At 35.6% G+C, this 17,216-nt stretch overlaps 1 protein-coding gene across 1 annotated transcript in view; it reads left to right on the forward strand.

The window, feature by feature from the left end:
- The first annotated feature begins 11,035 nt into the window (after window positions 1-11,035).
- The window catches only part of LOC125661589 (uncharacterized), a 28,506-nt gene continuing 22,325 nt past the window's right edge, over window positions 11,036-17,216 (forward strand). Inside the window, exon 1 of the mRNA XM_048893647.2 lies at window positions 11,036-11,193. Within this exon, the coding sequence (XP_048749604.1) occupies window positions 11,156-11,193 (38 nt within the window). The 5' untranslated portion in view covers window positions 11,036-11,155. The remainder of the gene's footprint in view (window positions 11,194-17,216) is intronic.

Raw genomic sequence — 17,216 nt, forward strand, 5'->3', positions numbered from 1 at the left:
ATGAACATGATTAGGTATAACTATTAACATTATAATATGTATCTGTAGCATAAATAAGTATACCAAAAGCTAAGATAACGAACAGTGATCATTTTCATAACTTCAACAAGGAATACAAAATAAAGAGAGCAAACCTACCAGAGGCCACACACCCCGCGAGCCCTATATCCTAATCAGGTAGATGGAGTAATCCGTAGTCAAAATCAGTGTGCCAAGAATGGCTTAACAATCGGCATGAAACATGTCCAAAGCAGTTGACCCAATGATAGGTTATATGGGCAAACTAGACCATTATAACGACCATAGAATTTGCAAAATTCTGCCTGTAAACGAGACTGTTGAACCCCTGTAATATCAACTTGTTTGTCAGTAGCCTGCCTCGATTTAAAAACTTATCATATACAGAATAAGCTCTTGTGTATCAGTTGAGAGATATAAACACCACATACAGATGACAATGTAATATTGCTATATAGATATGGGAAGTAGACGGTGGAGAAGCTGAAATCATCCCGTTTGTCATAAAGTTGAGTTGTTAGTTTGCCGTTAATATTCCATTTTCAATAAAATATCCAAGTACGAAACAAATGTGGAGGACTCCGTGATGTCTTTCATGCAAGGTGAAGATAACGAACAGTGATCAATTTCATAACTCCGATAAGCAATACAAAATAGATAGTTGGGCAAACACGGACCCCTGGACACACCAGGGGTGGGATCAGGTGCCTAGGAGGAGTAAGCATCCCCTGTTGACCGGTCACACCCGCCGTGAGTCCTATATCGTGATCAGGTAAACGGAGTTATCCGCAGTCAAAATCAGTGTGCCAAGAACTGCTTAACAATCGGTATGAAACACGTCAGACAGCATTTGACCCAATGCGAGGTTGTATTGACGAACTACATCGTTATAACGACCATAGAATTTGCGAAATGCTATCTCAAGTTCACAGGGATGAAAGATGAAGATAACGAACAGTGATTAATCTCATATGAATGAAAATGATTAGTTAATAGAAACGTTGTCGATATATCTACATGTAGGGTTGAAGGCCACAGCAAGAATTTTTCTTCTGATGTAGAAGGTTTTTTTTTAATAAACTCTACTTCATCGAAATATGAAAAACAGGTCATTTTGGTGTATCTACTAAAATGATTAAAGGCGTTTGAATAAGAAATACTGTACTAAAACTATTAACATGATTAAGTGTATCTATTGACATGAATAGTTGTAATTATCAGCATGTACAGGTGTAGGTATCAACATGATTAAATGTATCTACTTACATTAAAGGGACTGATTCACGATTTTCCTCCAAATTTTGTTTTTAACTTTAAATTATCAAAATCTACAGTCTAATATGTTTAGAAGGTTTCACAATAAAATTAATGTTATTCATAATGACAGAAACTCATTATAAAGAGTTTATTATTTGTTTTGAAAACAAAGATTGAGGTGTGTTATTGTTTTCGAAGATTTAAAATAAATGGATATTGATCCAAGTTTATTATATATATCCCATTTCAAGTATACTTTAGGTAAAATGTGTCATTTAAAAGTTAAAATTTGTAATTGTACAAAATGAAGATGCTTTAAATTACAAAATTAACGCTTCATTATTTTGTTTGTTTACATAAAAAGACTCGAGTTTGTTTACATAACACAGAATCAAAGCTAAAATATTGATTGTATCCTTGCATTCAGATGGTCCAAATTTTGGTTGTCAACTTTAAATGAGTTATATTTTTAATTTTTAACATCAAAAATGAAAAATAGTTCTTTCGAAAAACGTGAACCAGTCCCTTTAATAGTTGTAATTATTAACCTGTATAGCTGTATATATCAACATCTACTAACATGATTGATTGATTGATTGTATCTTGCTTAACGTCTCGTTCGAGAAATTTTTCACTCATATGGAAATGTCATCAAGACTGGTGAAGGGCTTCAAATTTAGGCCTTTGCTCGGTCATTGAGCAGTGAGAGTTCTTTGGCGTGTCGCACCTACTCTGACACGGGGCATCCATTTTTAAGGTAATCTCCGAGGACCCGTGACATTCACACCTGATGTCGAGCGTTTGGCGATGGAACTGTCACTACCTGTTTTAACGACTTGCATGTAGGTCTGTCGCGGGCGGGATTCGAACCTCGGCCCTTCCGCATGCGGGGCGAACGCTCTAATCTCTCGGCCACCGTGGCGGTCTCTACTAACATGATCAAAATTTGTTACTAAAATCTTCGATGAATAACAAATACTCACTACTAAATCATGACACATCTTACAATTTGAAAATCAAAAGTGTATAATGGTGTTAATGAATAGTCAATAAATCTTTAAAGTTATCATAGTGAATTCATTATAGAGCTCCCACTGTTTCGTTTTTCAAGGACATATCTAATCTCTCTATCCTCCAATGCACAATTTTTGGCAATTGGATTTGGAACCGCATTTTGCCGTTAGATATTCGCTACTCAATATTGAACTACATTCTAGAACGCAGTTTGCAATTCAAAAATGAATATGCACTAAATTTTGAGGTTGGGATATTAGTGATCAACTACGATCACTGTTAAAAAATGACGATAGTACCCTCTCCGGTTGTGAAGATCCGCCACTCTAATTCTTATGCATAATGCATTACCTTTAATGAATAAACCTCGAGTTCGGAAAATTCGTAGCCCCCTACCCATGGGCAGGACATTTTGAGAGCAAGATATTAGTGGTTATCTTCCACTACTTTACAGAATGGTGATATAATTGCCCTCTGTGAAGATCTGCCCCTCTAATTTATATGCATAATGCAGCAACCTTATTGAATAAACCTCGGGTTCAGAAACATCAAAGACTCGTATTTTCTTCCTCAGTGCCTTCGTCTGAAAATAAATATTTGCTTGACTACTTGATAATAAAACAAAGCAGAAAAAGTGAATAGGTTGATTGCGTTCGTTACAAGATCGCTTTTAATAAGCAAACATTAAATCAACAAAGCTGAAAAATCACTAATGAAAGCATATGAATTCAAAACTGAAAATGGGCTGGGTGGGAGGGAAGGCTAAGGCACAGAAATACAAAAGCTATCTTTGCTGCTTGTAACGAACTTCGCACTGCTCGAAAACTGACCAGTAGTAGTTTATATACTAAGCGCAAAAGCGCTCGTGCATGAGCTTAAAAACCCGCGAAATGTATTTACGGAAAATAACGAAAAATGACGAAATATAAAACGTAAAGAAATAAATTTACCCTAGGGCTTGATATTATTAGCGCAAGTTATAAGTGGTCAACTACCTCCGCTGTGAAGAAAGGTTATGGTACTCTCTCTCTCTGTAAAAATTCGACCCTCTAATTTCTTAGCACAATGGATTACCCTTATTGATTAAACATTGTGTTCTGACACATCGAAGACCCCTTGTGGGCTACCATTAGGGCGTGAAATTTTAAGGGTAGGGTGTTAATGTTATATTACCACCACTGTGAAAAAAATGGTGTTGGTGGAGATCCACTCCTCTAATTTTAAAGCATAATGCATTATCCGTATTGAGTAAACCTCAGTTGGAAAACATCGAAGATCCCTACTTAGGTCAACTAATTACACTGTACCACTGTGAAAAAAATGGTAATGGTACTTTCTCTGGTTGTGAAGATCCGCCCCTACCATTTTTGATATATTACACTTTCTAAATAGACATCGGGTATGCAAACGTTAACGACCTCTACCCAAGGGGCCTGAGATTATAAGGATAAGATACTATACATTTATTGCATGATAGTGAGGGAGATATGAATATTTATTCACCCAAGAAAAATCATATTCCCCGAGGGCAACGGCCTCGGGGAATATGATTTTTCTTGGGTGAATAAATATTCATATCTCCTGATCATTCATGCAATAAATTGTTTATTATACCGAAACAAAGCAAGACTACAAAAATATATTTGAAATTGGAGTCCGCTCATCTATATGGCTGAGATCGCCCTAACGGTAAAACCGCGACGTCAACGTATTACGGTAGAAGATACAAACAACGAAATACAGTGAAATGATAACCAGTTTTTGTATTTCCATTTTCCTTGAATGTAGATTAACTTCCTTGGGTTTTCTGTATCAACTAAAACCATGCATTCAACTGTGTATCAGAGACCCGCATATTTTGTGCCTTACAAACTATGAAAGTAGAATGACTCGGACTTATTGTGACATCACAATACACTTCGTCTACCTTGACGTTAAATTTATGGAAAATGCACGAGGCTGCCCAAGGGGTAAATATGATAGGGAAATATGATGTTTGAGAGGGAGATATGAAGTTTTGTTATCCCTGGCATGTGACCGTCTAGACCAATCAGATTACGCGTTGCATAGAATTCTCATACTGAGGTATAATAATAATGGTCGAGTACCACCTCTGTGAAAAAAATGATGATGATACTCTCTCTCTTGTTGTGGAGATCCGCCCACTAATTTGAAGGAAATTACATTAACCTTATTGAATACTGTATAACAAACAAGTTGATGGTACAGGGGTGTCAACAGTCTCGTTTAAAGTCAGCATTTCGAAAATCTTATGGTCGTTATAACGATCTAGTTTGCCAATACAACCTATCGTTGGGTCAAATGCTGTCTGACGTGTTTCATACCGATTGTTAAGCCGTTCTTGGCACACTGAGTTTGGCTGCAGATGGTTCTGTTTACCTTATCAAGATGTAGGACTCGCGGCGGGTGTGACCGGTTGACTGGGGATGCTTACTCCTCTTAGGCACCTAATCCTACCTCCAGTGTGTCAAGGTGTCTGTATTTGCCTAGCTGCAGTAATATAGCCCTATCCGAATTTTTTTTTATTATTCTGACGTTTTCGGGATAGGGCTACAATTCCATAGCATCTCCTTAAGGGTGCAAAATAATTTTATAAATAACCGATAAAAAGCTCCATGTATTAGTCTCAAATGTTGTTTTCACCATAAGGAGTACCAACCTGTGCTTGGGCACGTCGAAGAAAGGTGTTTTTCATTAAACATCATGTACAACATGCAAAATTCTTCGTCAGCTCCGCCATGCTTGTTATCGCGAGATCTCGTAGGTGGGTCTACTGAAAAACCTAAACATTGACACAATCTGCGCGTAAATGTAGTTACCTGAGCCACTCCGACAAAGAAAGGAAAATCATATGGTTGCAGAAAGAATTTATACTCTGCTGTTCGTTTTTTAACTTGATATTAAATCTAAACATTTTTGATACCGACGAAATAGCTTTCTCCCCGTACTTGTCCATTGGTGTAAAACTACCTTATAAGGCATATGCAAATAACTTCAATACATTAAACATGGCCCATGCACAAATAGAAATCGAGAAATTGGAATACATCGGAATTGTTGAAAACGGTAGAATATAGTCCCACAAATCATAAGTTGCAGGTTGTAAATCTATATATTGACTAAGAAACATAGAATATTATTTTATTTACGTAAAGTTTAGAATGATCGAAAATATTGCGGGAGTGAATCAATTCTGCATTTGCACCATTACGGAGATCCTAAGGAGTTGTAGCCCTCTCCCAAAAACAATTGGAGAGGGCTACATTATTGCAGCTAGTGTTTGCCAAACTCTCTATTTCGCATTGCTTATAGGAGTTACGAGATTGATCACTTTTCGTTATCTTCACCTTTCATAGTAAACCTCTCGTTTGGAAACATCGAAGACCCCTACCCAGGGTCATCCTTAAAAAATTGTATGTTTGCTGTAACGCGACTCAGATTTTTTAGTGTGGGTAGGTAGGTAGGCCTTTTTTCTTCTTCTTTTTTTTTTTGAAAACCACTTACTATATTGATTTGTAAATGAGCGATATTGCGATGTACACTATGACAACACATTAAAGATTTCAAAACTAATAACTTCACTTCAAGAACTGAATTGGAGTCAAGTCTTCAATGCAGAATGTAAATAGATTGCGATAAACAGGTACTGGTATATATTTATAGCAATTACATTCTGTTCTATATAACTCTGCCAAGTAGACAATGGGTTTATGGTCTCATGAATTACCATTCTCTCGTGCCAATGTGACGTCACTCAAGCTCTTTCACCCCAAGGTTAGACATAGACAAATTTTACCATTAGTCAATAAAAACTAATAATAGAACTAACTAAAAATTTCTTATATTTAGGAGATAATGTATTTAAATATAAATACATGTACATTGTAACAACTTCTAGTTTGGGAGCGTAACGAGTTTATAAAGCGATTGGCCCACATAGTGCCTTCACCAGGTTTATGTGATCTAAGTTCATAACCCACTCAAACAAGACAGTTACTCCTTATTTGTACCGTGATACGTTATGTTTATTGTGTGTGTATTGTAGTTTATCGGTATAACATTTCATCCGTAGTAATTATACTAAATCTCACTTTGAGTGTACCTACTGTTACACACAAAATGTTTATATGTCTTCCATTTTGAAAACCTGTGAATCGTGGTTTGTCAACCAAAAAGTTAGGCACTTTTTAGGCACTTGGTGGCTGCATTAAAACGTCGAATGCATTTCTGCTAGGCCTAGTTTTAACTTGCAATTGGGACTGCTGGTAATCCAAGTGCCTTACAGTGGGTATCATTTTAAATCTTTGTCAAAGTCTGTTAAACACTAATTGATCATATGGACACGCATGAAAAGTAGAATCAGTGTGTGGGTTGGCCGCAACTGATGACCTCCGAGGTCAATGCACATTGGAGATGATGAGCAGGAATTACAGTCATGAAGACAATTATTCATGAATTGACATATTAATCTACTGATACGACAGGTTTATGAAGAATATTCAATCACAATTATGTTATTCAATTTGTTCTTTTACTTTTCAATTCATTTACCGTCAGTTACAGCATATATTGCTTTAAATTGACGGTCACAGTAAACGTGACCATGGACTTGTCCGCCATGTTGGATTTTTTAAAAATCTCGATCTCGTAAAAAAAGCTTTCAGAATAGCCATAAAAAATTCAGTCGCGGTGTTTTGGGTAGGTCGGTCGCGTTACAGCAAACATACAATTTTTAGCTCTTCTGAGCCGAAGGCTCAAAGAGCTAATAATATGGCCATATGTTTGGCGTGCGGTGTTCGTCAACTTTTTGGGAAAAGGGCTACATCTCAAGAACCCCTTGGCCAATTTTTGTCAAATTTGTCACAGGGTATCCTTGGCCGGAGATCTTTCATTTGTACTAAAACTAAGGTTATGGCCCTTTAACAAGGGGAGATAATTAGGAAAATGCAAACAAAAGTAGTGGTTGCTAAGAAATCTTCTCAAGAACCATTGGACAAATTATCACCAAACTTATGCATAAGGATGAGGATAGGTTGTAGATAAAAAATGTTCAAGGCATCATCCTAGGGCAAAGGGTGTGGTCTCAAGGTCACTTCAAAGTTGACCTTAAATTTTGTTTTGTTAAAACTTTGATGTTTTGCGTAGTATAAGGACTAGGATCATCAAATTTTGTTAGTTGATGCATCTTAGGACCTAATATCATGTTGTCTCAAAATAAGTCATGGTGACCTACTTTTTGAATTTCACAGGTAATTATTATTAAATGGATTTTTATGCATATCTTGGACACTTTTGAGCCTATGATCATCAAAAGTTGTCAGTTGATGGATCATGGGACCTTGAACTGCGCCATGTGAGAAGTATGTCACCATGACCTACTTTCTGAACTTTATGGCTAATCATTTATGAATACATTTTAGGTTGTTATTTCAGATACCGAGAGGTTTAGAATCATCCAACCTTGTAAGTTGATGCGTCTAGAGGCTCGAAACATATTTATTTTTTAAAAAGTAGGTCACAGTGACCTACTTTTTGAATTTTGCAGACATTCAAATTTCACATTTTCAATTTTAGATGCATATTTTGGACACTATGAAATCTAGGATCATCAAACTTTGTCAGTTGATGCATTTTGAGTCTTCATAGTTTGTTGACTAAAAAGTAGGTTACCATCACCTACTTTTGGAATTTGACGGCTATATTTTAATATTTCATATATTATTTGACTTACAATTATCAAACTTCGTCAGTTGATGCATGTTGAGTCTTCAGAGTGTGTTGACTAAAAGGTAGGTCACCGTGACCTATTTTTGGATTTTGACGACTATATTTGAATATTTCAGATACTATTTGACTTACAATCATCAAACTTTGTCAGTGGATGTGTCTTGAGTCTTCAGAGTGTGTCGACCAAAACAAAAAGTTGGTCACTGTGACCTACTTTTGGAATTTGACGTTTATATCTGAATATTTCAGATAGTATTTGACTTCAATTATCAAACTTTGTCAGTTGATGCATCTTGAGTCTTTGGAGTGTGTCGACCAAAAAGTAGGTCACTGTGGCCTTCTTTTGGAATTTGACGGCTATATTTGAATACTATTTGACTTGTCAGTTGATGTATCTTGAGTCTTCAGTGTGTCGACCAAAAGTAGGCCACAGTGACCTACGTTTGGACAGTTACATTTAAATTTTCAGGTACCATTTGACTTAACATCATTAAACTTTGTCAGTTGAAGCATCTTGAGTCCTCGGTGTGTGCAGACTATAAATTAGGTCACCTTGATCTACTTTTTTAACTTCAAAGCTATATCTAAATCAAATGCTAAGAGGCCTAGAATCATGAACCTGTTTGAGTGTATGTATCTTGAGTCCTCGGAGTGTGTCAATTAAGAAGTAGGTCACTGTGATATACTTTTTGAATTTCATGGCTATATTTAGATATTTCAGATACTAAGTGGCTTAGATCCATCAAACGTATTAAAGGGAACGTAGGGTCAAAAATCAAATTTTGATATGTGAAAACTAGTACCATGCAGACAACAAAATCTAGCATAGAAAAAAATAATTGCTGCTGATAACAAGATTTAATCTGTCATTTACACTGAAAACTGAGCTGAATGGGAGAATCTCTTATCATGGCGGCTGATGACGTGTATGCGGCAATTCATTACAACTGTTGTGCCTAGCACTAAATGGGTTACAGAGTATCTATGATCTAAATGTCGGGAGTTCAAGCGAAATTTTGCACTGTGGTCAAAGGAAAAGGAATACATGTATCTACCTTTTAGCATCCCTGATCTCCCCCCAAAACTATGAACATTGTGCAATAATTGGATACATAACCTTGGAAATGAATCTTTTGTTTTTGAACGGCATTTTGAGAAAGAGTCTTTTAAAGAGGATATCAGGGTAAGTATACCAGTTATATTTGCTTTTTACTCAGTAAATACTAATAATTCTTAATGTGTATAACGAGAGTTTATTTACAACAAACTTTTACTTATATAATAATTTTCTAATTTAATCTATCCTTATCCAGTGAACATTTTGCACAGGCTAAATATGAAGGGATGGGTAAACACTGCTTTTTTTAAATATTCAAAGTTAAATTAATATCTATTTAAGTTAAGATATTGGGATACACACCAAAACCTATTAAAAAGAAGATGCAGTAACTGAAATATTTGATGGCAGCAAGCCTAAGAAATGAGATGCATCTTGGCTTCTCAGAGTGTGTCAGCTAAACGATAGGTCACTGTGACCTACTTTTGCTTTTTGTTTGCAAATCTATACGTCTTTCAAACTAAAAATCCAAGGATCATCAAACCTTCACTTAACTCACTCTTTGTTTTTTTTATTTCAACAGACCTGAAAAAGTTAAAAAGCAATTTTGTTGATATTGGTTTTAAGAACCATTCTCCAACAATGGCATTAAATGTTTTTGCATTAAAAACCGGACAAAATACAATGCGATCCCCTTGTTCTAATTGTATGCATAGTAAATTCAGTATTTAGCACCCCAACCGTCTCCATGTCCCTTGAAAAAATTCAAGTAAAAGAGAAATATGTACTACCCAGATATGCATGTAGGTTAAGTAACTTTATTTTATAATTATTTTGATTGCCAAATCTAATAGTGTACTGTATGATATCCCCTTCATACACTATCATGTGATAGGTCTTTAAAACTTTGTTAATTGATGAATCTTGGTTAGTGAGAATTCTTGCCTGTTTTACAATGTATCAGAAGAGCGATTCTAGGCCCATGGGCCTCTTGTCTAAGGATGGCCTCAGGGGCCTGAAATTTGGAGGGTACGGTGTTGGTGGCCAACTGCTGTAACATATTTCCTTATACGCTAGAAGGCTATCAAAGTTCGTGTCTTGTCAATTCAAGTGTTCGAGGTGTAATTAGAATAGCAACTTTCATTGATAAAATGAAATTGGGAATGTTATTAGAAATTTTGCCTGCAAATATATACAAATATGGCCTAACCCTACCCAGGTTAATAATTACTTTGATATCAAGGAAATGCAATCAACATACAAAGATCAGGGGTTAACCAAATGATTTATAATTCAAAATAATTTAACAATGGGTATGACCACCCTCAGCCAAAGAATGGCTGACCTCGGACTAACGCTTATACTGCAGCCTTATTCAGGACACACAGTACACGTGTATGGAGCGCCAAATTAACATAAACTCAAATAATTGAAGATATCTTCAGTTATTACTCTCTTTAAATGAATTAATGCACGCATTAAATCAAATATTGCTCTCATCAACTGAATTAATGCGATCTTCTATTCAATTCTTGCTCTCATCAATAGAATTAATGAGAGCAATAATTGATTTAATGCGCGCATTAATTCAATTATTGCTCTCTTCAATTCAATTGATGAGAGCATCAATTTCGTAGAAATATTGCTCGCAATAATTAATTTAGAGCTCGGTATAAATAATTTGATGATCTCTTTCATTCAATTGAAGATATCTTTAATTATTTACAATTGCTTTTGTATAAGGATTTAATGCTCGCATCAATTCTTTTAAAGAGAGCAACAATTCAATTAAAGATATCATTTAATTCAATTAATGTGAATATGTTGAATTGAAGATATCTTTAATTATATAGTTGCTCTCTATGAAAGAATCATTGCTCTCTTCAAATGAATTAAAGATATCATTAATTCAATTGAAGAGAGCAATAATTGAATTAATTTTTCTAATATCTGGTATATATATTTGCATAATATATGCTACATGTATTTGAACACTGATTTTTTTCCTGAATAAACAACGAGCCTCCAATGTGCCATGTGTAGCATCATGGAGGAACTTTTATGATTGGACAACTTGTGGATGTTTCGTTGTCTCTCGAGTAAGTGAATATAGTATCTTTAATGTGCCTTATTAATATCATGACATTGAGTCGTTTTTTAATCTCCAACTGAAGCAGGACTAAATTAAGATAACCGCATACCGATAGCTGTGTCGCAGGTCAGTATATAAAGGTGGTATAATTGATCGGTTGGGTACATATTGTTTAACGTCCCGCTCGAGAATCTTTCACTCACTGACATGGAGACGTCACCATTGCCGGTGAAGGACTGCAAAGTTTAGTTCTATGCTAGCCGCTTACGGTTTTTGGGCAGGGAGGGGCGTAACCGGACGTTTATCGTGCCACACCTGCTGTGATACGGGATCTCGGTTTTTTTGCAGCCTCATCCAAAGAACCGCGCCATTTGGTCGCCTCTTACGACAAGCAAGGGGAACTGAGGACGTATTCAAACCCGGATCCCGCGGAATGATATATTAATCGAGAGTTGTTTTTAATTTTGCTGAAAAATTAAAAAGTTTAGACACATGTATTGCGTCCTTTAACAGGAGAAGAAGAAGCCGATGTTTAAAAAAAAGAACTTAATTGTTTCCCATCCTTTCATATACAATAAAATAAGTTCAAATCAAATCAACTATCCCCTGGCCTTTGTTAATGTACGTACACTGCTTTTTAGCTCATCTGAGCTGAACGCTCAAGTGAGCTTTTCTGATCGCTTTTTGTCCGTCGTCTGTCTGTCCGTCTGTCTGTTCAACTTTTCACATTTTCGCCTTCTTCTCCAGAACCACTGGGCCAATTTCAACCAAACATGGCCAAAAGCATCCTTGGGTAAAGGGCTTTCAAGTTTGTTCAAATGAAGGGCCATGTCCCTTTCAAAGGGGAGATAATCACAAAAATAGGGTGGGGCCAGAAGAGCTGAAATTTACCTGAAAGCTTCCTGACATATTGCAGATTCAAGTTTGTTCAAATCATGGCCTCAGGTGGTAGGATGGGGTCACAAGGGGGATCGAAGTTTTACATACAAATATATAGGGGAAAACTTTAAAAATCTTGTTCTCAAGAACCACTAAGCCAGAAAAGCTGATTTTTACATGAAAACTTTCTGACATAGTGCAGATTCAAGTTTGTTCAAATCATGGCCCCCGGGGGTAGGATGGGCCCCAAGGGGGGATCAAAGTTTTGCACACAAATATATAGGGAAAAACTTTAAAAATCTTCTTCTCAAGAACCACTAAGCCAGAAAAGCTGAGATTTACATGAAAGCTTCCTGACATAATGCAGATTCAAGTTTGTTCAAATAATGGGCCCCGGAGGTTGGATGGGGCCACAATAGGGGATCAAAGTTTTACATACAAATATATAGGAAAAATCTTCTTCTCAAGAACCACTGAGCCAGAAAAGCTGATTTTTACATGAAAACTTTCTGACATAGTGCAGATTCAAGTTTGTTCAAATCATGGTCCCCGGGGGTAGGATGGGGCCACAAGGGGGATCAAAGTTTTACATACAAATATATAGTTAAAATCTTTTTCTCAATAACCACCGAGTCAGAAAAGCTGATATTTACAAGAAAACTTTCTGACATAGTGCAGATTTAAGTTTGTTCAAATCATGGCCCCCGGGGGGTAGGATGGGGCCACAAGTGGGGGGGGAGGTTAAAAGTTTTACATACAAATATAGGAAAAAGCTTTTAAAATCTTCTTCTCAAGAACCGTTGGGCCAAAGAAGTTGACATTTACATGAAAGCTTTCTGACATAGTGTAGATTCAAGTTTGCAAAGAGTAGTTTGGGCCATAATAGGAACTACGGTTTTACATGCAAATATATATGGAAAGTCTTCAGATATGGGCCAAGGTGACTCAGGTGAGCGATGTGGCCCATGGGCCTCTTTGTCATTCGTACATGTATCTATTTTTCCATGTAGGCGGTGACTGGGAAATTAGATCAACACTCGCTGTACGTTTTCCACATTTATTATACATGTACGTGTTAGCAATGATGTAGAAAAGAGTACGGGGACGAGTTACTGTCCATTTCTTACAATACATAGGGGGGAGGGGAGTCCGCTATATAACAGTGAGGTAAACGTAACCTTATACTAATCTCTCTCTCTCTCTCTCTCTCTCTCTCTCTCTCTCTCTCTCTCTCTCCTTTTTTCCTTTCAGTCTTCCATTTTTATAACAAATTATTCACATCTGGAACATTTTGACTGACGTAACCAATCCGTTAACTTTCTCCAATTTCGGAGTATCTTATTGACTTGAGGCCCATTCTAGCGGTAATCCACTCATTGTTATCAAACACTATAATCTTAATTAGAGCCAAACCCTCTTCTGGTCTCTGTTACGTCATCCGTCTGCCCGCCGCTTAATCCCTAAAGCGATACTACGTGGCCGAGATGTCGGAGTCCTTTGTTACGATTAAGACATCTTGTAAACATTGATTAACATTCCATCACCACTATCTGGAGGAATTGTGTACGAATTAATCAAAATAAACAAGTTCGTTTACAAACAACTTGATATTAGAAAATACTCGAGAATATGTAATTTTACATTTCACATTGTAACATATTTCCTATTTATTATTTTTGCGATGTAAATTAGGCCATTTAAGATTATATAACTTGTATTGTCTATGGAAATAGGTTCACCACCACTCCATGTTCTTTGTATACATGACAAACTCCATGTAAAGCAAGTCATCCATATTTCAAAGACACGCGCAACGATGTAAAATATGTCTGTGACGTACTTCCTGTTAGAAATATTGAAGAAAAATCAGCAAATCTGTATGAATTATATGGCCGTGGAATGTGATCCCAAATTCCTGGATCCACACCAGATGATTGACGGGATGCAGGCGTAGAGGAAAAACAGTGATGGGTGGTTTCCGGTGTTCTGTTGTTCCTTCCGTGCACAGTTCTTACCTTTAGCTTCACAGTTTAAATATTAGTGCACATGTAATAATACAGTATTCACATGGAATTGAGACATTTACAGGAAACCATTTCTGTACATGCAGCGTACTTTGTACATAACAATAGCACAGAATCAAATTTAGTCAACATTTATATGTATTTCTCAGTTTCATACTACTGAAATACACTTTCCAAGGTTACAAATGATTTGTATAGCTTTCTTTAGGTTTCTGTAGAAGTAATTGTGTCAATTTGAACCGTGAAGACTTCTTATAATAACATTCTTTTTTTTTTTTAAATCTACTGTAATTTTCGCATAGAGAACAAACTAATATGAAACGAGCCGTTTCGAGTAAAAAGGACCCTTTTCAGTAACACTAATTAGTGCTACAGACTATAGAGAACAGTCCCTGAAAATATTCGAGCAATATGGATTGTCAAGATGACGACTAAACTGGTGATGGACGATCATGACGTCTGTCTTTACAAGTCTGTGATAAAGTTCTGTAAAATAAATAAATAAATGACGTCGCGCTTTTCTTGTTCATGATAACATTAAACTCTGTTGGGTAATTTTTGCTAGGAACGGCATTCATCTTCAACATTGAATTCCATGACATTGAAATTACAGAACAGGGAGTGGTTGATCGGCTGTAGCTTCTTGACGTTAAACACCATCTAGTTCCGGTGGAATTTTACCTATAATTCTTCGACAAATAACCCCTTCTGTAAAAGACCTTCTTACCAAACTCTTTAACTTATCTTTAAGTTTTCCTATTATTTAGGAAAACGCAAATATTACTCCTATTCATAGGAATAAGGGTGATAGACAAAATCCTAGTATATTTAACTGGTACAGTATGTAAAATAATGGGGGGAATATGATATAAACAGTTGTGTAACTTTGTAAAGGACACAACACTCTATCGAATGTGTAATCTCCATGGTTTCCAGCCAGGTGACTCGACGGTTAACCAACTCGTTGAAATGTTTGATCACATTAGAGCACGTATTGACAAAGGCAGAAACAACATTCATATTCTGTGAGATTTATAAAACTTTTGACAAGTTTGATATAAAAGTTTTCTGTACAAATAAAACAATAATGGTTTTGGTAGTAATATTGATGGTTGGAAATTTGTGTAAGCGATAGCGAGGAAACATGCAGTTTGAGGGTTGTGCTCGCAAATCTAAAATAACTGTTTCACATTTTCTAAAGCGTCATCTCTATTATACCATTGTTCATTATTTTGTATTTACCACTGGTTTTTAAAAATTGCAATTTTTTACCCATCAACAATAACAATTTCCACACTTTACATTGAGCTCGCCAGTACAGTTATTAGACTCTGTAGTCCTCCAACAGGTTCAGAGAAAGACATCACTTTATCTGTATACAGAAGTAAAAATTGTAGTCCCCCAACAGGTTCAGAGAAAGACATCACTTTATCTGTATACAGAAGTAAAAAGTGTAGTCCCCCAACAGGTTCAGAGAAACACATCACTTTATCTGTATACAGAAGTAAAAAGTGTAGTCCCCCAACAGGTTCAGTGAAAGACATCACTTTATCTGTATACAGAAGTAAAAATTGTAGTCCCCCAACAGGTTCAGTGAAAGACATCACTTTATCTGTATACAGAAGTAAAAATTGTAGTCCCCCAACAGGTTCAGTGAAAGACATCACTTTATCTGTATACAGAAGTAAAAATTGTAGTCCCCCAACAGGTTCAGAGAAAGACGTCACTTTATCTGTATACAGAAGTAAAAATTGTAGTCCCCCAACAGGTTCAGAGAAAGACATCACTTTATCTGTATACAGAAGTAAAAATTGTAGTCCCCCAACAGGTTCAGAGAAAGACATCACTTTATCTGTATACAGAAGTAAAAATTGTAGTCCCCCAACAGGTTCAGAGAAAGACATCACTTTATCTGTATACAGAAGTAAAAATTGTAGTCCCCCAACAGGTTCAGAGAAAGACGTCACTTTATCTGTATACAGAAGTAAAAATGAAATTTATAGAGGTTCACACGTATGGCGCACTTGTAACCAGACTTGAAAAAGTCATTTCAAAACCATTAACGTATAGATTGAATAGCATTGGAGGCAATAATTCACCCTGCATTAAACCAACGTTATTACCACAATAATCATCCAGGTGCCTATCCACACAAACTCAAGACTTCACACGATTGTACAAAGATTTGATAACGTTTATCAATTTGCCTTTCATGTCAATTTTCGACAAGTTTAATCACAGCATTGGTCTATTTATAAAGTCGAAATCAATAAATTCACAATATAACCTTTATCTTTTACATAAATAATTAGTTATTATAGAATGTAAAGCAGAAATTACATCTGTTGTGTCATAAAGTGGTGTAAACCAAATTGAGCTTCTGTGATAACATCGTTGCACTCTGACCATCCATTCTAATTGTCTATTATGGCGTGTAAAACGTTGCACTATTATACTAATCTTGTTATTCATATTCGAAAACTTGTAATTTATATTCTAAAACATATCATTCCTATTCTAAAAGTTGTTATTCATATTCGATAATTTTATCATTCATATTCAAAAACGTGTTATTCTTCTGCTAAAACGTGTTATTCATATTAAAAAACATGTCATTCTTATTCAATAAGTTGTAATTCATATTCTAAACTTTTCATTCGTATTCAAAAACATGTGATTCGTATTCGATAATCTCATCATTCATATTCAAAAACATGTGATTCATATTACATGCTTTTGAATATGAATAGCAAAATTATCGAATATGAATTATATGATTGTCGAATATAAATAACATAATTATCGAATATAAATGACATGATTATCGAATATGAATGATAAGATTATCGAATATGAATCACATGTTTTTGAATATGAATGATAAGATTATCGATTTATATTTTATTATAATTTTGAAATAGCTTTAGACCTTTTCTTGAATTTGGCAAAAACAAAATATTGATTAGGATCATTTTTCTTTAACAGTTTCAATCTTACACCGTCAGAGTTTTTTTGTATAAACTTTTATATCCGATTTCCGGATTTTTACCACTTTTTTTTTTTTTTTTTTTACAATTCAAAAGTTCCAAATGTTTGTCATCATTTTCAAAACTATTGAATTTTTATA

The sequence above is a fragment of the Ostrea edulis genome, chromosome 1, assembly GCF_947568905.1.
Source record: "Ostrea edulis chromosome 1, xbOstEdul1.1, whole genome shotgun sequence".
In the NCBI taxonomy this organism is placed as follows: domain Eukaryota; kingdom Metazoa; phylum Mollusca; class Bivalvia; order Ostreida; family Ostreidae; genus Ostrea; species Ostrea edulis.